The sequence below is a fragment of the Centropristis striata genome, chromosome 8, assembly GCF_030273125.1.
Source record: "Centropristis striata isolate RG_2023a ecotype Rhode Island chromosome 8, C.striata_1.0, whole genome shotgun sequence".
Classification (NCBI taxonomy): Eukaryota; Metazoa; Chordata; class Actinopteri; order Perciformes; family Serranidae; genus Centropristis; species Centropristis striata.
The window spans coordinates 29884015-29904520 of record NC_081524.1 but is presented as its reverse complement, the minus strand read 5'-3'; the positions used below and the strand labels follow the sequence as shown (position 1 = coordinate 29904520).

At 38.2% G+C, this 20506-nt stretch overlaps 1 protein-coding gene across 1 annotated transcript in view; it reads left to right on the top strand.

Moving 5' to 3' along the window:
* Window positions 1-20506, top strand: part of snap91a (synaptosome associated protein 91a) — a 61523-nt gene that overhangs the window by 14839 nt on the left and 26178 nt on the right. Inside the window, exons 2-5 of the mRNA XM_059338778.1 lie at window positions 13222-13364; window positions 17236-17311; window positions 19366-19468; window positions 20292-20385. Coding sequence (XP_059194761.1) covers window positions 13222-13364; window positions 17236-17311; window positions 19366-19468; window positions 20292-20385 — 416 coding nt within the window. The remainder of the gene's footprint in view (window positions 1-13221; window positions 13365-17235; window positions 17312-19365; window positions 19469-20291; window positions 20386-20506) is intronic.

Genomic DNA, 20506 nt, shown 5'->3' with positions numbered 1-20506 from the left:
TAACTGTGCACAGAGTGTCCGGTGCTTGTTGTAAACAAACAGAGATCGCTAAGTGAACACCTCCTGCAGCAGCAGCGCATACACACTGTACTGCTACAGAGCTAACTGTTAGCCTATTAGCAGGACTGTGCCACTTCGATTCGTTCTTACTCTTCTTAATGAGCCGCCGGCCCCTGCGACGTCATTCTCTCTGTTTGCTGCTTCCCCTCCTTTTCTTCTTTTTATTTTACTGCCCCCACAGGTCACAAATAGAAGTTTGGATAACTCACAAATCTCACGAGACTGATTTTTAGCGCAACAAGAAATATCGTCAAGTTTAATCTCGTGAGATCTCGTCATACACCTAGTCGTTAATACAACACCTTATTACGACCCATGTTTACATTTGGAGTTAGTCGCGTCCTCTAGCAGCCGTATTAATTATGAATGATGCTGAGGCGGAGTATAAAGCACATAAGGTGCAGCTAGAGTGAGCAGGAGAGCATGTGGATGGATCAAACAAGGAGAATGGGGTTTATATCCCATGTGAAAATGAAAGTAAACAATGCTATTCAAAATACCAGCATGTAAATTAAGTTAAAACGTGATGCTTGTAACTATCACTTCCAGCATTTATTTTACACTTTAAACTTAAAAGTCTTATGTAAAGCCTAACCAGGCCTTTACCTTAGAGAAGTAGTTTTGTAACCTAAATGCAATGAAATTTCAAACTTTTCATAATGGCATCATTACCTTCTGATATAATGACGCGTCAACCTCCTGCAACCGGTAGAAGTGCTATTTTCGTAAATGCTGCTGTGGGTCATATTTGAGGGTAGGAACAAACGACACGTGGTGGTGTGGTTTGGAGGACAAGTTGATTGGTTCCTACTGATGATACCTTTGAAAACAGGCCACAATGAGATAGTTTCATGTTTAAAAGAGCCTAAATATTTTCTCAAAACAGCACTGTAGTTTAAGAAAATGTCAAATCAAATCAAATCAAAAAATGTGAATAGTGCATAGGTTGTGATCTTTAATCAGCTGGTGCAGAAACTAGCCAGTGGGGATGCTGCATGTGGGATCATCTTAAAATAAACTGCAATTACCATGTTCATGCAGAAACAAATTAGCCATGTGCAATAGGCAGTATAGTGGAAAAAGTATTTACCTAAGTAAAAGTAGCAATACCACACTATGAGAATACTCCACTACGAGTGATAGTCCTGCATTCGAAACCTTAAATTAATAGCCTTAATAAAAGTATAAAGGTATTATTAGCAAGATGTAGTTAAAGTATGAAAAGTTAAAGTATTTACAGTGCAGCAAAGTACTTTTTATTTTTATGTACTGTTATCTCGTGATAATGACTTATTATTTCGTTATCTCAAAATAACTCAAGATCTTTTCTCTGATAATGAATTAAATGAACTTTGGTTTTCAGGTCTTAATTAGGCTGTTTTGAGGAAAGTGTCTGACCCACGATACAAAAGGAAGCAAAATGGCAGCCAATATTGAGCAAAATGCAGCAAAAACAATATGTTTTACCTTATTAGTTAACTACAAATGTCTGTAAAACATTCATAATGCATAGGTGCCGACTTGGGTTAAACAGTGTAGATATAAGGTCTGATGGAATATATCATATTATGAAGAGACTCATGTCCTCATGGCTACGTAATATTCACATGACCATGATCATGGTGTCTGCAGGCAGCTTAAACCTACCTAATGTGTAAATGTATGTGCACGTAAAATGCATGCAGCGCTGGGAACTGGCTGTCAGCGGCTCACTTCACTACATGCAGTGTGGTGAAGTTTATTTGCACTTATAGGCTACATTGTAACGTTAGTTGTCAAGTCAGATGTCTGTGTGTGTCTGTCTGCGTTTGACTGCAAGACTGTCAACATGTTTTTGATTTGTGACAGGAGCTGATGCTGACTGTGTGGACAAAATAAGCATAGTGTGCGTGTTCATGCCACACAGACACACACCGCGAACGTGACAGCTAACGTTATAGCCTATGAAATATATAGTTAGGTTGTAGGTGGATGCTTGGTGGACAGAGTTATTGCAAAGGGACTGTTCCTGACACTGGGTATTAACTAAACACTGTCGTTGTCCGCGCATAATTGCGCGTGGAGCTGTGAGCAGCTCACTTAACTCCCCGCTTTATTCGCTTGTCATAATATTTGTGGAGTTAAGGTTTAATTGCACATATAGGCTATAACGTTAGCTGTCACGTTGACTTGACCGCGGCGTGTGTGTCTCTAGGCCTGTCACAATATTTATAATACTAACTTATCAAGCTCTGGAAATATTATCAAGGTCATGTCTATATATTTGGTATTTGTACCTGTTGTGTTTACATGTAGGTTTGTTAACATAAGAATGTCGCTCACATGATGCCCTAAAAACAGCCGGGTTTTCCCAACATGAGCGCAACACCTAAAGACAGTGCCTATGCAGAATTAGCACCAAAAAAAAAACTAGGCTGGGAGACTATTTTCACAGACTTTTTTTTATTTCTTGTCGTGCTGCTTCTTGTCTGCTCTCTGTGGTGGAGGTTTGCTGTGGGCAGGGCTCAGGCAGCTCCTCCATGCATACACAAGTTATTTGCAATTGTTACAGTGGCAATATATTGTCCAACATAATGCAGTTATCTTAAGAGGCCTACGCATCACTAAAAAGTCAATTTTTCACTTTCCAGTTCATCCAGTACATAAAGAAGCACTACATCCTTTAGTTTATCACAAACATTCAAAACCAACACATCTTTAAACACATGGTTTTCATTGGACAGAAAAAGGATGAAAAATTGTAATCTGGAAAGTAACTAAAGCTGTCAATTCAATGTAGTGCAGTAAATAGTACAATATTTATCTCTGAGATGTAGAGAACTAGAAGTATACCGTAGTATAAACTAAAAGTATTTGAGTGAGGCACAAGTACCTCAAATCTGTGCTAAAGTACAATACTTGAGTAAATGTACTTAGTGACAGCATTAGTGTTGCTTATTATGTGTTTTTAGTCCTGCTAGCATCATTACCTACAGAACTTCTTAGTATAAAAAGTAACAGTATAGATACCACTGTGATCACAAAGATGGCTTGTGTTACACCCATAAAAACAACAAGCAATGGATGAATCCGTCTCACTAAGAAGTTCTGTCAGTGTAGCTGCAGTCTGATCTGATCATGCTGTACCTCTCCATGAGACCTGATCGAAAAGCGATTAAAAATACATAGAAGTGCTCCATTGAGTGACATATACCTTAATTTAAATACACATAAACACTGAAATGTATCCCTTGCAACCCAGCAATAAGAAAAGCTTATGAACAAGGAACCATATCTCTGAGCATGCTCAGTGACATCTGCCGACACAGAACTGCTCTCCAGAGATCGATATTGCAGAAGCAGCCCCACTGGCCATGATTATTGTTATGAATGAATATGTCACTTGAATGGAATTCTTTTATGTGTTTTTATTAGGTTTTACACAACAGTAGTGATCTGTTGTGGAAGAATAAACCATAATAAGCTGTGGCTACACAGGAAATGTTTCAAGGATTAATTCATCGCTGCTTGTTTTTGAAACAATGATTCTCCCCAATGTCAGTTTGTAGCATGGTACAATTTCTGTTTGTGAAAATTACACCGGACATGTCATGCATATCAGATGAGGCTGCATTCTGTGTGCATTTTGCTCATGTTAAACAGAACGATGACTCATATGTGGTTGCATTCTGCAGCACCGAGCGTGTGTCGATTTGTGTAGATGGGTGCTACATGTTTGCATGCATGCCTGTTTATGAGCCCCTTTTCAGACAGGTGTGTTTTCTCTTGTCTCATTTTACAACCACACACACTGTCGAGGATGTGAACATGTCAGAACTATGGTTACCCTCTGTTTGCTCGCTACACTGCACAATGACGGCTCAGGTGCTGTGCTTGTAAAATAGAGCAAGGAAGGATGTGTGTGTGTGTGTGTGTGTGTGTGTGTGTGTGTGTGTGTGTGTGTGTGTGTGTGTGTGTGTGTGTGTGTAGGTTTGCTAGACTGTCAATACAAAAATTTAGCCTACCCATTATAACACAATATGCATCCCCTTAGCCAAAGGTTAGCCTGTGTGTGTGTGTGAGTGTGTGCATGTGTGCTACTACAAGCAATTATAGGTGACTACATTTTATTTGTAATGCACTTTTAGAGAAAATACCAAAGTGCTACAGAGTCGAGAGAATGCATAAAATAAAACAATTGTTATTATTCTTATTGTTAATATTATTACAGGCAGTAATGTAGACTGGGGTCTGCACTAGGGCTAGTCCTGTCGTTCTAAGCATAGATGTGACTGCTGCTGTGATCACCAGTTGATGGCTAGCTGTTCTTACAGCTTGAAAGAGTCACTATGAATTATTCTCTGGTTTAATACCATCACCTCTCCATGGCAGCTCTCACTGATTCTACATTCCCATGAGGCATTTATCATAGTTAGGTGTCATGTGGCTCTCTCTGCACTTGCCCAGAAGCTCTGTCTGGACTCTTTTAGACATTGGAGTTCTGATCGCTCTGATCTCAGGATTAATTTAAGTCTAGTTTCACGTTGTGTTAACATTGAAGACTCCATAGCATTTTTATTGCCTAGTAGGCTCCAGAAAAAAACACTAAAATGGGGGGAATCATCACCCAATTTAAGGAGAGCAGCTTGATGGTAACTGATTACTGGGCACATGCACTCAAAAGTAGGGAGCAGATTTTAGCAGTATATAGCAGGAATTACATTTATTATATTATTTATTGTAGTGATGACAATGTTCAGGTTTGTGGACGAATAACAAAACCCGCAATGCCCTAAAATTTCAATCAATCAGAGATTACTCACTCAGCAGAGCACACAGAGAGCAACAGCCCAGCAGAGTCACAGGCGTATGTGGCCTGCTAGCTCCACAGCTAAGCTAAATTGGTGTTTTGATGCAGCCTTGCTGATATCACCATTACTTAGTTATTTGTGCGGTGGTTTCCGTTGTCTCATGTTGCCCATCTTGTTGGGTGTTGGCAAGAAAGACGCTTTACAGTAGGTCTATGCAGGGCCGCCCGTAGCCTAGCATGGATCCTAGCTTAAATGCATTGTATTTAACCTCTGTGAGTTCATCACTACCAGCAAATCCTTTCACGTTACACATAGTCATTTGATCACTTGAGTCAATATAAAAAGACTTGATTGTTGCAGTTAGCAAAATCTGGATAACATGGAGGCTTGAGAATTGTCTCACCTCACTCGTTCCAACATCGTTCAAAATGAGGGGCTGTGTTTTTTCTTTTCTTGGGAACATTTTTGAATATCAAGATCAGTTTACTATTCCCAGAGAGTAATACTGTGAAAACATTCAAAGTGTGAGCTTGGAGACTATAAACAGAAAGCCTGTGTTACAAACCAGGTGCACTGAAAGATATTAGGGAAGATGTATGTTTTTAGTACAGCTTTATGAAAATTCAGTACTAAATCACTGGTCTACTCTTTTATGATTGTCTTCAAAATGTGTTCTCACTCTTTGAAAATGTTTGAAATGTTTGTTTGAAATTATCACAGGGTTTTCCCTACTATTAAAAGGTCTAGGTGCAGAACCCAAGCCATTGTGCACACCACCTAATCCAAATTAATGTAATATCAGTCTGTTGAATGCATCAAAACTAACTAAGTGACTTTTCTCAGATGTGATGGTTCTCTCAGTGGACTTCTTCCAGTTTTGTCTTTCAGATTTTTGGGTGTTGTTTGCTTATCACCTAGTATCCATTAGCTTCTTCCAGCTTCTTTCCTTATACAAGGGAACTTTTGATGACGAACAGCTGTTAAAAAGAGTGATAGCCTACATGTATAGTTAAAAGTCCAAGTAATGTTATATATTTTATATCAGCACTCATGGAATTCTAATAACTTGGTTAGAACATTTTATTGTGTAAAAATGTCTATTGCATGTATTTTTCTCGCATTTATGCAGTATATATGATATGTATTGTGATATAAAATACCCCATATCGAGAAAGAAGATTTTGGTCAGCCCTGTGTATTAGTCTGACATAACATGCATGCATTTATGATTGAATTGGCTGCATGTTGCAGGATATGGAATATGGATCTAACCATGCAGGTAATTGTTAGTCAGCGTGACTGTGTATGCAAGCGCTTGAAAAGGACCACATATCTCTCTTTCTTAATCACACTCACACAAATGAATAATTGAGAAGAAGGTGGGGGGAGATGGTGAGTCAGGAGTTCCTGCTGAATTGTTGTTCAGCATCTCACTCAGAATGGAGACTCTCCTCTCTGCCTGCTTCTCTGTCTCTCATTAGTATTCTGTTCTTCTGCATGTTTGAATAATTCCAAAGACTTTATCCAGCAAATTTTCACATAAACTAATGTCAGTTCACTGGTAGAAACGTTAGTGATACACTGAATAGTGGGTCCATGAAAGGTTTTATCACTATGGTTCGTATTACACTATATGCAATGTGTATTGTGATTATGGCCTGACAGACGAAGAAAAGATATCTTAGCATGTAACCAATGTTTGATTGACGAGCACAGTGCAAAGGCAACTAATATAAAATAAATATATTTCAGCTGTAGACCCTTGTACATTTATTTTCTTATTATACTCTCATTATGAAATGATTTAAGGCAGCTATTCCTGTAGATCTTAAATAGTAAAGGCTGTGCAGTTTGTCTCACAATCTGGCAAAAGCATTGACCCTCACTGTGGGAAATACAGAGAGAGACAGGCAGAGAGGGAGACAGACTGACAGACTGAGATAGAGACAGAGAGACAGACACGGAGAGATGAAAAAACGTCGGATGATGCAGGCCGCTGACTCATCATCCCTGTAGGGATTATCTCTCTCACTTTGTATGTGTGCATGTATATGTAAGTGTGTGTGTATCTGCTGCCTTACTACTGAAAAGGACATGCACGTCAGTCATGACTGCATGATGAAAGCATGATGGAGGAAGCAAAATCGCTAGCAGACTTGTAGCATGACTGACAAAGCAAAGTGACCTTGAATGAATTTTTGCATGATTATTCATACAGTTCTTTTCCTTCTACATCTACTGTGGGCTATTGGACATGATTTATTCATGGGAATAGAAATATGCGATATAAACCAGAAATCACTCGTTTTGTCAAAAAAATGCCTTGGAATTCTCCTTTGAATGTCAATGCAAAGCAGAGAGACACGGGCAAGTTTAAGGTTGTTGTTTTTCAATATTGAATACCAGTGTGGAATGAGAATCGCTGGTCAGTATTTGATATCCCCACACTAAAGAGAGTCCCCTTTCATGTCACGGATGCTCACTGAATCCTAAGGTTGATCTGAATGTAAAGTAATTCAGTCTCAGTAGATTGTTTTGGGCACATACAAATGAGAAAAATCTAATCAGTGCTACAGATGATAATGATTGGAATGCAAACTCAAGAACATAAACAAAAGTAGAAGGGCACTCAGAGAGCACAGACCTCCGGCAAGGCCATGCCCTGTCTTGCAATGTTACCCAAAGTGAAAAATAATTTGTGCATCCGCTTGTGATTGGGATCTACTTCAAATTTTAATGAGTTCCTCCTTGGTCCTTGCAAAGACCCTTCCACCAAATGTAATGTTTTTTTCTTAATCTTGCAGATAAACAAACAAACAAACAAACAGACAAACAAACCAAGCTGAAACAACCTTGGTGGAGGTAATCATCATTTTGATCACTTTAAGGCAACTAAATTACCACTGCAAAAACTTCTACAATGGTGGATCACATAAGCTTTTATGCCAATTAGTCAACTAGATTTCAGTAAATGCAAATTGTTGCTTACTGTTGGTAAATACAACATTGAAACCTGGCCCTTCCTCACCGGAAAATGAAAGTAAAAGCTAACTCCAGTTTCATTGTCTTTTTGGGAAGCGTTTTGTTTGTTGTATTTTTGTAGCTTTGTTCCCAAAGGGTGGCGCCCAGAAACATTCAGAACACAGCAAAATGAAAACCAAAGAGAAAATTCAAGGAGATAGCAGACAGATAACTCCACACTAGTGGGTCATAAGTGATGATTGAGAGGGATTATTTTGTCTATACAAAACTACAAAACTATATATTTGTTTCTACAAGTCCTGCATAGTATACCTTTAAGTCATATCCCTAACAGTCAGTACCATATATTTGTCATTGTAAGTGTTTTTTGGGCTATTTTGCTTTGAATACTCAAGTCAACGTTGCAGCCTGGTTTGCTATTGTGATCAAGAGGCTTCAGATTCTGAATGATAAAGACATTTAAATGATGGAGGACGAAAGGACAAAGCGAAAAAACTAAAAAAAAAGAAGAAAAAAAGAATATAGGCTACTGAACATTTGTTAATGGTTTTTCACATTTAAACCACACTTTCACACCATCAGAATTATGACATTGACATATGAAAGTTTCAGATTTGATGTGTGGTTTATTTGAACAAATTATAACCTGTTTGAAAACTTCTCATATTTTCTGATTTCCCTACCCATTTGTTTCTACTAAAGATAATCAATCTAACAGAAAATTATGTATTTCTTGGGAACTATATTCAGCTGTGAAGTAATACATATCTGGTGCTCCAGTAAGCATTTGCAGCACCAGGGTATTTTATGTGAGGATCTAAGTCTTTGCTTGTTTACTCCAGGAAGTCACAGAAATAGTCCAGACACAATACAGACTTGTGTAACAGTGCAAATTGTGTTTTTTTTCACATAATCACACTAAGATTTGACATGCCAATTACAGAGCTTTATCATGTTTTATATTATTTCATAATCCGATGTATCAATACTGAAAAAAGAAAGAAAAAAAGAAAATATTTTATGAGAGTTGTTAGAAACATTACATTTGTTCCATGTCTTATTTTAGTTCTCAAATTCCCCACTCCGCATTACTCCATATGAGCCTAATCAGTGACAGATGTGTGTTAAGTGTAAGTTGTGCTGCCTTTAGTCTATATTAAGCTGGGGAGGAAATTCAATAGACACACACCTCTCAGTCTGCTGGCAGTAAAAGTGCAGGATGGATCTGACACTATTAATGAATCTCAGAACTCAATAGAAGTTACTGTGCTGCTCGGCTGAATCAAGGCTTTCAAAGTGACGCCGGTCATATTTTCTGTCCCTCTCTGTCTATCACTCTGCACACACACCTACTGATCCCAATCCCAATGCTGTCTCTGAAGATATGGCCTGAGGTTTGCCATGGATGACAGCTCACACATCTGGGAGTTTTACTGTTATCTAACGATGCTGATAAACATAAGGAAGGAAACACAACTACATATTGGTCTTTTTTATTATGTATTAGCAAGGTTTTCTTAGCTTTTGGTAGATTGTCCTCTTGTTCAACTTACCAGTTAAATGGCTATGTCTGTATGAGTATATGTTTCACTGACTGTGTTGTATAGAGTGATTGTTCTGTTCCATGCTAACACCTTAGCATCAACAATGTAGTGGTAGTTAGCTAGCATTATTCCTGTTTAAATGTGGTTTTAGTAGTGGGAATTAGCTATTTTAATGATATAGAGACAGAGCACCACATGTCATACCCTGAAAATCACACCAACCAGGGGGAAAGCATATTATATAATTATTTTAGAACTCTATGGTCAGAAAGTCTACCAGAAAGGACAAGTTGGCTGTTAGCAAGCTATTATGCACATTCACATATACTACAAGACAAGTTACATAGTGTTAAATGTTTAAACTTAACTTACAGAAATGTAGTAAGCCTAAACTTTGGATATATGATGAAGTGACAAAATGCAACACATTATGTAAGTTAGCGTTAAATATACTGAGTTGCACAGTTTTTCCCATTGTAACTGCTGATGTCTCAAGTCTGTATAGTCCTGTATCCACTTTTGTCCTCTTAAAAGTTAAGGTTTAGGTGTTTTTTGCAAACAGATGGAACTGACGAGGAGGCTCCTCCCTCCTTCTTTGTTCTCCAAGGTAAAATCACTCTTATCTGTGAATGGAGTCTGGGGGTTTGGAAGGGAGCGACACAACAGCTCCAATTTCCATCAGAAAAGGGTTGTTTGACGATGATACCCACTTGATATTGATAGCAATATGTATGTTATTTTGGTGTCTGACGATTCCTGAGGGAAACATTTGGCTCTAGCTGCTAAATTCTCCTTGCGTTCACAAGCTAGTTGGTAACAATCCCCGCCTGTTGTTTGGTGGGTTAATCTGAGTTTTTTTCACTGCAAACACCTGCTTGTTCTTGTTGGACATGACGCTGATGAAAGCAGTGAACCGAATCAGTAAAGTTGGTCGGTCGTTAAACCAAAACAATGAGCTAACAGATGCTTAAATGCTTCATAGAGCTGAGGGAAACTGCAGAGTGAAAGTTCTCTGTAGGGTCGCGTTACATCACACATGGTAAAAAGTTAATTAGTGCAGCTTCAACTAAAATGCTGTGACTTAAAAAGCTCATACTGTAGTGCAGCCACTGACAATTCTCATAGTCCATTTTCCTCATAAAGTGAATAACACAGCATAGCAGAGTGCTTAAGTAACTTTTGGGAGATTATTAAACTATATAGTTATATTGTAATGATACATTATTATATTGATGAGACATTAGCCATTTCTTTCTGCGACTTTATTCCGTATGTGAGTAAAAAACTACTGTTAGAGAGCCAACTACAGGTGTGCTGTTTCCTGCAGCTTACTGTGATAAGTAGCCGGCAGACCGTCTTCACCGCTAAAAACAACATGCCCCCTTCACTGAACTTCTGGTAAGCACTGGATCTCAGTGCTTACTAACCTCATCTAAACTGCACTACTGAGTCTAATTTAACAGGGGACTTTAGCAGCGTGGATTGTTTTATAAGCATATCACCTTATTTTCCCAAGGAAGGATGATCATTTTTCATCCATCATTATGGAGTCAATAATCTACAGATTTTTCTGTATTACATAAGGTCTTATCTCTGAACCACTATATCAACCAATATGCCAGTCTGTCACAACCCCAGTGTGTCCCTTTAGTACTATCTGTCTGATTCTGATCCGTAGGGCTTAAAGTCTCATTCATGTTGCAGTTCCTTTTTCCCCTTTGTTTCCTTTCTATCTCTTGTAGGGGTATCTGGTTACAGATACAAATTGCCTCCAGCAGGGGGGACCCTGGATGTAATGGGTGTCTGCTTATTTAGATCAATTTTGCTATCAGAAATTGACTAAATTAATATTCATACTTTAAATAAATTGAATTACTGTCGGGGCACCACCTCTTTACTGAAGATAGCAAATCATAGTAAATCAGTCTCATAAAATGAACAAATTATCAATTTGGAACATTGATTATTTATTATGAATATAATTATAATCAAATTACCTTACTAATATTTAGTAACGGTTGAAGGAATTTTGGAGTTCTTTTCATAGCAGAGGTTAGCAAATCACTCATTCATGTGCAACATTAAAAGGAGAAGCGTATTAATCCAAAAAGATATTTATTCTAAAACAAAGCAAAGCAAACAAAACACACAATAACTAAACTAAAAGACTATTTACAGTGGAAATGTGGGTGAAAGATTATGTGTAACAAAATGGCCGACCAAGGGCGGTCATTTAAGTCAATCAAAATGGCCGAAGCCCTTTTGTTCTTGGAGAACAATAGAGCATGCGGCCTTGAAAGTCTATGTGTTGTAGGAAGCCAAATTAAAGTATGTTTCATGTGGATTAGTGTGTGAGCAAATCAAGTGAGTTATAGTTCATTTACATGTACAACTTAAAGTCTGTAGACCAAGATTAATCATATAACTTCAAATGATCTGGCTACACAAAATATCACAACAAACACACTTAACAAACACACAACAGATCAACACTATTGATTAAAGTTTACCAAACTTGTTCTTGCTTGTACTAAATGCCCAGAGTACTGTACCACAGAGTCCAGAGTTGAAAGGGGGAAGCAGAAATCCTTTTGAAGAAGAATCAGGTCCTGGTTGGGTTTTGGTGTGCTCAGAGTCATTCGCTGTTGTTGGCTCCAAAAGCTTGGTGAAGGTCTCTGAGATTATATCCAGTATATATAACAGGCAGGAAACTGAGAGTGTGGTGGTAGGCCCAGAGCTTGGTTTGGGGCCTTACAGGCCTTCCCTTAGAGCTGGAGAGAGAGGGAAATTGTCTGATCTGCCTCCCGGAAGGGCAGACCAGGACAGCAGCCGTGCTGTCCCTCTGAGGGAGTTGAGAAGAAGAGCATGAAGGGATGGCTGCAGGAGACTTTTGTGTCTCTACCTGGGAGTCGTACTTCCTGGAAGAACCAGCCAATGAGGTGTCTTTAGGTATATGCAGATGGCTGTGGCCATGGTCATGGTTGGGGTCGTTTGTCCTTTTTTGGGGTGAACAAAGAAAGGCACCCATCTTGAAGCATGGAATCAAGAAATTGCTGCCACAATTCTCAATGCATTCAGTACATAAATCCAAATGAAATTTGTGGGATACCTGTGACCCCTACACTCTCTGCTGTGGAAGATTCCACTCCCCTTCTGCCCATGGTAGTATTATTGAAAGAAAGATAGAAATGCAGAAAGGAACAAAGCAGCAATCAGTGTGACTCACACCAGGCAATGGTGACATAATGTGAAGCACTTATCTAAACACAATTCATTAAGATGGAGAATGGCAGCCTCCCCAGGCTGTTCTATTGGGGAAAAAATAGCTCCTCATGCTTACAGTAAGTCTACTACTTACTAAGAAGACATCTGATGTCAAAATAAGAGGAATTAACACAGTTAGACATTTCGCATTGCCAAATAAAAGTATATTCAAAGCTGATAATGGGGCTTGTTGTAAGATAAAGTTCGATGTAACAATATATTTGAATAAGATTAAACACCTTCCTACTACATTTAAAAGCTTAAAAAGTTGTTACTTAACACTAAACTCACGTGGAAATATGTCATTCAAAAAATGTTTTGCTTAATTTAAGGAAACGCTGCTCCGGGAAATCATATGGTGCATTAAAGTACAAATTAGGATTCAAGAGATTGCTGTGAAATGCAGCAAAGCCCAGTCCCAGTACCACCACATTAAGTCTAGCACACTCCTGTTTGTCATTTCCCACCCATCTGTTATCATTTCTTGTATAGAATCCTTTCAGGACACACTGTACCTGTGCTGTCCCCTGATAATATCCACCATCTGACCCCCTGTTCATCCTCCTCTCATTGCTCCTCAGACTTGATCCAGGCCACCCAGGAGACCAATGTGAACGTCCCCCAGATGGCTGACACACTGATGGAGAGGGCCGGCAACGCCAGCTGGGTGGTGGTTTTCAAAGCCCTGATCACCACACACCACCTCATGGTGCATGGCAACGAGGTGAGGTTCTAACATACTGTTTACAGACCCAATAAACAAATGAATGGATGAAATGCATTACGGGGAATTGAGTAAGTATCTTGACTTGAGAAAGGGACTTTATCCCAGCTGCTCCACTGTAATGTGGTTTACCAGAAGTAGACTAGAAGGCTGGTTGTACTGTGAAGCTGCCAGATGTAATGTAGGACAGTGAAGGGTGTTGCTGCTCAGTTGACTTTTTTTCACATAATTACCTGCTCAAAAATACACCATAGCAGAAGAACAGATTGCTTTTCATGCATGTAAGTGCAAGCTGTAGTCCAAAACTCTATTTATTCAGCCATGTTAGGAGTGTAACAATGTGGAAATACAGTCATGGAGAAAAATATTAGACTATCTAGCCATGGTTTTCTTGATAATAACCAAAATCATTATCAAGATAAAACCATGGAAAATGGCTAGATATCAACTTTTAAATTAAACTCTTAAAAGCTTTTTTTTTTGTTATCATTATATTTGTCCAAACAAATGTACCTATAGTTGTACCAGGCATTAAAATGAACAAGAAATAGAAGAAAACGAGGGTGGTCTAATCATTTTTTCCATGACTGTATATCAACATTCTAGTATCACAGTAAAACTGTGCAACAGTTGATACAATGTAAGTATTTCTGCCAACCCATTGATTCATATTCTGACATATTCAAACGTTGTTCAAACCCACAGAATAATATTATAGTTGAGGGGGAGTTCCCAACGTTTCAAAACGCACAGAATGTGTCAGGCTGAATTTTGGGTTAATCTAGATAAAATTATCTATTAAAGGGTTTCAATAGTAGGTCAATATTTTTATATGAGAGTCAAAGCTCAGCACTCATGTTATGTGTATAGCAAATGTACATGTGGCCATCTGTACACCCAAGGCTGGGTCAGGTGCATTGCATCTTGTAGCTTATTGTTTTGGTTTTATGGACCACAGCTTTACTGTATTGGTTCATTCTCAGCATTCGGATCAGTGATTGATGACTAAAAGTCAAAAGAGTAAAAGCTACCTGCCTAGCACCAAACAGAAGACAACGGTTAGCAACTGAGCATTTAGCATCTACAAAGTGAATGAATATTGGACATACATTTACCAGGTGGACAGAAGAACAAATGAAGGAATGCTAATTTATACCATGTCAGCTGGATGTGTTAATGGGCAGCCTTATGATAGCACATAATAAGAATATTGTATACGGTCCATGTGTCAGTGCTGTGTTAACAGCTTGTCACACTGTTCTCAAGTGGCCAAATATCAATTAATGCAGATTTAAAGCTGCAAGTACTTAAAAAAGGAAATTAACATTTGTTTTATATGCATCTGGCATTCCTTCATCCCAATGTTTTATCTGCCCAAACCCTTCCCATTTTTACTTTTGCGTCATAGTTGTAGGTTTTGGTCTCAACAGCAGTCATGGAAACAGCAAAGGGACTGGCCCTCTGCGTCCTGGTCCTGACCCCCTGACCCCCTGACCCGATTTATGACCTGACAGCTAAAGAGAAGAGAAAGCTCTGAATGGACAACAAGGGATAACTCAGATAGATAAACAGATGCTGTTTCATAGCCCATCAAAAAAGCCAAGCTGCCACTGAATTGCAGATGACACAAGAGACAGAGAAAGATATGGTGTTACAGCAATGCCAGAGAAAGAAAGATATATTCTAATGCACTAAATACCAGAGAGGAAGAGAGATAATGTCATTGATGGAGACTGAGAAGACAAAGAGATGTACTGTAAGAGCAAGCCATCTGCTCATTTAGTCATTTATTTACCTTTCATACCTTCTTTTCCCTGTTTAAAATCATGGAGTGGGGGGTTGCTTTCCCAGCTTGCACTGGATGAAAAGCAGAATAGATTTAGTGATATGAAGATAACAGAATAGATTTAGTGACATGAAGATAACAGAATTAACCTTTCTCGTCGATATAACAGGTAGTCAGGGGAAAGGCTAAATTGTGGTGCAATGGGCCACAATGCAATACTGTGGTCTTTCCCACACACACATGGACACACATTTCACAAATAAGCTTAGTTTGTGTGTGAGTAATGTGATGAAGTTATCAGTTATCTGTGTGATATGGCCACAAAAGCTCAAAGGGACATTGTCATAAATGTGTGTATGAACCTTGCAGCTCTAACTAACAAGACAATATATGCATACTGTCTCCAGAGACCTGTTTGCTTGTAGCCAGGGCTTTGCTGTTATAGTGTCCCTGATGATAATAGAGTGGGTACTGACTGAAGAGAGAGAAAGGAAGTGAGAAGAAGGCGGGAGGAGGGGAGCTAATGTGTAGCTCGCAATTTCTCCTGGGAGGATTTTTCTTAACCTTCCCTCATGTTAGTATACTCTGTTTTGAATAAATGCAACCACTGAATAAGCATCAACAGTGTGTGTGTGTGTGTGTGTGTGTGTGTGTGTGTGTGTGTGTGTGTGTGTGTGTGTGTGTGTGTGTTTTATGCCCACGTGTGTCACTGTCGTCACTGTAGTAATCTTGTTCTTGCAGTGCTGTAGAAAGAGCCTGTTTGTCTTTATTATGCTTTATTCCCTGGTCTCCTCTATGCGTCTCATTTATATTCACGCCCTCCCACTCACAAAGGCTTCAGCATTGCTCCTTTAATGCTGTGTTTCTCTCTAATCACGAAAGAAAGACGCTGGTATAGCATCACGCCTCTTATATTAATTTCACTTTCAGCCACAGGCAGTTTCACAGGTTTGTGATGAGCGAGTGCTGAAAGGACTCAACAGCCCCTTTGAGATAGCTGTGAACATCAAACAAACCTTTCTTTCTTATATTAAAGATGGAGCCATCTGTTTGAAAATGACCATGAAAATATAACAAGCTGGGATAGAATTTGTTCATTCACAATTGTGAGGAGATTTTACGGTTATTTCTCAATTAATTTATGATGTATTATGTAATATTATATAATGTGTCACATATTTAAATCAAATATCATAATACTTCATAATTGCTGCTCACTCGCTGTTATTTTTGTGGCAAGCTTATATCTTTAATGCAACATAAACATAAACATACCTATAATGTGCTATAGTGTTAGGATTGACCTAACCCTGTACTCTCTTTATAAATATATGTTTATAAATAATAACCAAAATCATTAACAAGAAAACCATGAAAAATGGCTAGATATTAGCTCTTCAATTAAACTCTTATGAGCTATTTTTGTTGTTATCATTATATTTGTCCAAACAAATGTACCGTTAGTTATACCAAGCATTAAAATGAATAAGAAATGAAAGAAAACAAGGGTGGTCTAATTAATTTTAACTAACTAACTTTCTAACTAATTTTCTCCATGACTGTATTACATCTGTGGGAATTATAAAACAGGGCGATTCTTGCAAATACAGTGTCTGTAAGAGACCAGCAGTTATAAAGTATTTTAATACTTGATCTTATAAGTCATCGAAATGCTTTATAATGAGTTACAGATATTGTTATAAATCATTATGAATATTTGTGAGCGTGTAACTATTATTATAGAGTGCTATAATCAGATTCTAATGCATGTTAAGTATAGTTATAATGCATTATAGACATGGGTGTCACAGAAAGCGACATCTTTGATATTTGTTGAATTTAGTTGTTTTTTTTATTCATGTAAGTTAATGCACAGTGTGTTTCACAGTGTTTTAGTGAGGCACCATAATGTCTTTTAAATACATTACTAGAATAGAATACTAGAATAATCTGTTACTGGAGTTTTCATGAGGAATGCTAATTAAGCTTTCTTTCTTTTTTGCCTCAGCCAACATGAGAGACGTTTCACCAATTGCTATTATTGCCTCGCAGAGAACTAAACATCATGTGTGTCCTCTCCTGCAGAGATTCCTGCAGTTCCTGGCATCTAGAAACACCTTGTTCAACCTCAGCAACTTCCTGGACAAAACTGGCTCCCACGGTGGGTGCATGTTTTTTTACTTTCTATCTTTTTCTTTCCTGATTCATCCATTTGTTCTGACCTTTCTGTTACCAATTTATCAAACTCTTTATTTTTATGTTCCACCGTCCCTCAAACTTACATTTAAGACATTTACTACATTTTTAAGCACCGACAGTGGAACGACAGTATAAGCTTCATTGTCACAACCAACCTAATCATTCTTCTAACCTTCTCTCAGTTCCAGCTTTCCTAATCCCTTGTTCCCCCCAATTAAACCCATCTCCATGGTGATAAACACTGGGTGCACAGTCTGTTGTCATGGACAATTTGCCTTCTTGGGTAACTGGAGTATCTGCAGTGTTTAGATAGCCAAATTGTACATTTTTAAGACAGTTTAAATACTATATAATAAGGGGCCGTTTTCATAAAGCTTCCCAGTACAAAGAGTTGCTCCTAGTGGCGAAGTGGTCTGAGAAATATTCTAAATGAAAATGAGTCTCAAAACCCCCCTACAGATTAGATTGTGTAAAAATAATGCTTGTGGTCAATCCCATTAGAGATGCGCTCACATCTCCCTCCCAACACAATTATGCCTTAATGCCAAAAATGAAAGTGAACTATAGTAAGATATTATTATATTATTACATATTTAGCAACTGTAAAATTGCTGCAGTGCAGCAGTGATGACTTTGGCCTGTCACAACCATAAACACAAACAAACAATTGTAGCCCTTTCACAGTTTCACATTGTCATCATGTCATTTTACACTGGATGTCCACACCTTAAATACAATAGAAAATATTACACACAGACGTCCATTACATGAATTGTCATTCATAATTACATCATGTCTTAATAAAGAATGAATCCTATGATTAGGTCTAAATTTCACTGTTCACTTTATGCTCTCCCTAACAGACTAAAGACTAATACAAATGTTCTCACTCATACATCTTTCATCTATCGTCATCCAGTCACACCCTTTAAAAGAATGAGTCAAATCACACCTCCTCACTAAGGTCAAAGTTTCTGTCCCGTCCTTCCTCAGTGTTGCTCTGAGATCCCAATTTAAATCTTAAGAAAGAAATGGCTAGAAATATTAGGCTTGGTTAGGAGCTCTCTGAGCTCTCTGAGATAATTATTATCAAGAATGTTTGTGAATACAGCACCAGGATAACATTTACCACACACAAGTCAAGTGACTTTTTGGGAAATAAAACATTTGCTTTCTTGCCAAGAGTTGGATGAGATGATAGCACTTAGTTCAACCACAGCTAAAGCATTAGATGTATTTGCCTTTCAATAAAGCCTTGCTAGCTGTTTCCCTAGGTCAAAATCATTAAACTCTTCTTTTAATCCCTATGGAGTTTTGGGCTATTTTGTCTTTTTTCAATAGTTTTCATTCTGCCACTGCCACCATAAAATGTTTACCATGCTATGTTGATAACATTCCTTTCAGCACAACCTCTTATATATGACTCGATAATTTTTTTTTCTCACTTTTTTCATGTACTGGATTTACATATTTAACCCAAAACAAAAAAAAAATTGCTCAAATGCTCAAATTATGTTTGTTTTTTTTACTTTCGTAATAAAATCATTCGCAATGCAGAATTTTAAATGTTTAATGCAAATGTGAACACAGGTTGAAAATATAACATATATGAGGTAAAATGAGGATAACATAAAGTTTTATATTTTTATACTAAATCTATTTTAGCTTATCTCCGGTTTTACTAAACAACAATTGGCAATAGTATCAAGCCAGTAGTTTAGAGGAAATCTGACCACTTTGTTTTCATGTTGTGACGTCATGAAGAAGTCATGTGACTTGATCCCGTTGGTTTGATCAGCATCTCCAGAAGGTTCAAGACTGAGAATATTCCACTTATTGTATATTTCCATTTGTCACAGATGTAAAGTGCAAAGACTCTTTACAATTGCATTTCAGACATTTTGAAACTTTGTTATACGTGTCCTGACATTGTTTTTTGGGGGAATTACTGATACCCTGCACTGAGTTGACACTGGAGTCAGTGCATGTGTTAATGTATGAGTGTGTGTCCCTCAGGCTATGACATGTCCACGTTCATCAGACGCTACAGCCGCTATCTTAATGAGAAGGCCTTCGCCTACAGACAGATGGCTTTTGACTTTGTCCGAGTCAAGAAAGGGTAACGTTTCTCATTTCTCACATCACCGCCTTGCATGACTATTTCAGTTTTATTATTCCCTGATATTTTAGTGCTACCCAGGACTTGAAAATGCTCCATTTTTACTTGGATTCCTCATCTATCAGAATAACACAAATCCCACTGTGCGTGGGATGGACTCCTGCCCAGTGTCGGGCCAAGTGCATGGCTTTACTGCATGTAGCCCATTGAGGGCAGAGATGAATACAGAGTGGGTTATTACTCATGCTAACAGGGTGGACAGCTCTGTTTAGCTGGCAGACACAAGGTCCCTCTGGCTACAGAGCTGGCACTGAAAAGTAAAAATGCAGACTATAGAATACAGATCAGACACACTGGTTGCTATACAGTCATGGAGAAAAATATTAGACCATTGTTTTTTCAATTTCTTGTTCATTTTAATACCTGGTACAACTAAACGTACTTTTCTTTGGACAAATAGAATGATAACAACAAAAATACCTCATAAGAGTGTAATTTAAGAGTTGATAATTTTCCATGGTTTTCTTGATAATGATTTTGGTTATTATCAAGAAAACCATGGAAAATGGCCAGATATCAGCTCCTAAATTAAACTTATGAGCTATTTTGCTGTTATCATTATATTTGTCCAAACAAATGTACCTTTAGTTGTACCAGGCATTAAAATGAACAAGAAATTGAAGAAAACAAGGGTGGTCTAATATTTTTTTCCATGACTGTATGTTTGGCAGGCACAGACAGGTATTCTGTGTATGTGGATCTGAATCTTTCTGTCTGAGAGCTGCTGCTTAATTCTCACATCTTCTTTTTCTCTCTGTCTCAGAGCTGAGGGAGTGATGAGGACCATGACAGTAGAGAAGCTGTTGAAAGGAATGCCCACCCTGCAGAGCCAGATCGACGCACTGCTGGATTTTGAAGTGAGTGACACACACTAATAGGGAACAAAGTCACTTTACAAGGTTACTGAATTTGCTGAGGGATAAACACAGTTGCCAATTGGGTTTGAGCTTTAGCAGCATCTGTGAAAACATGTCAGTT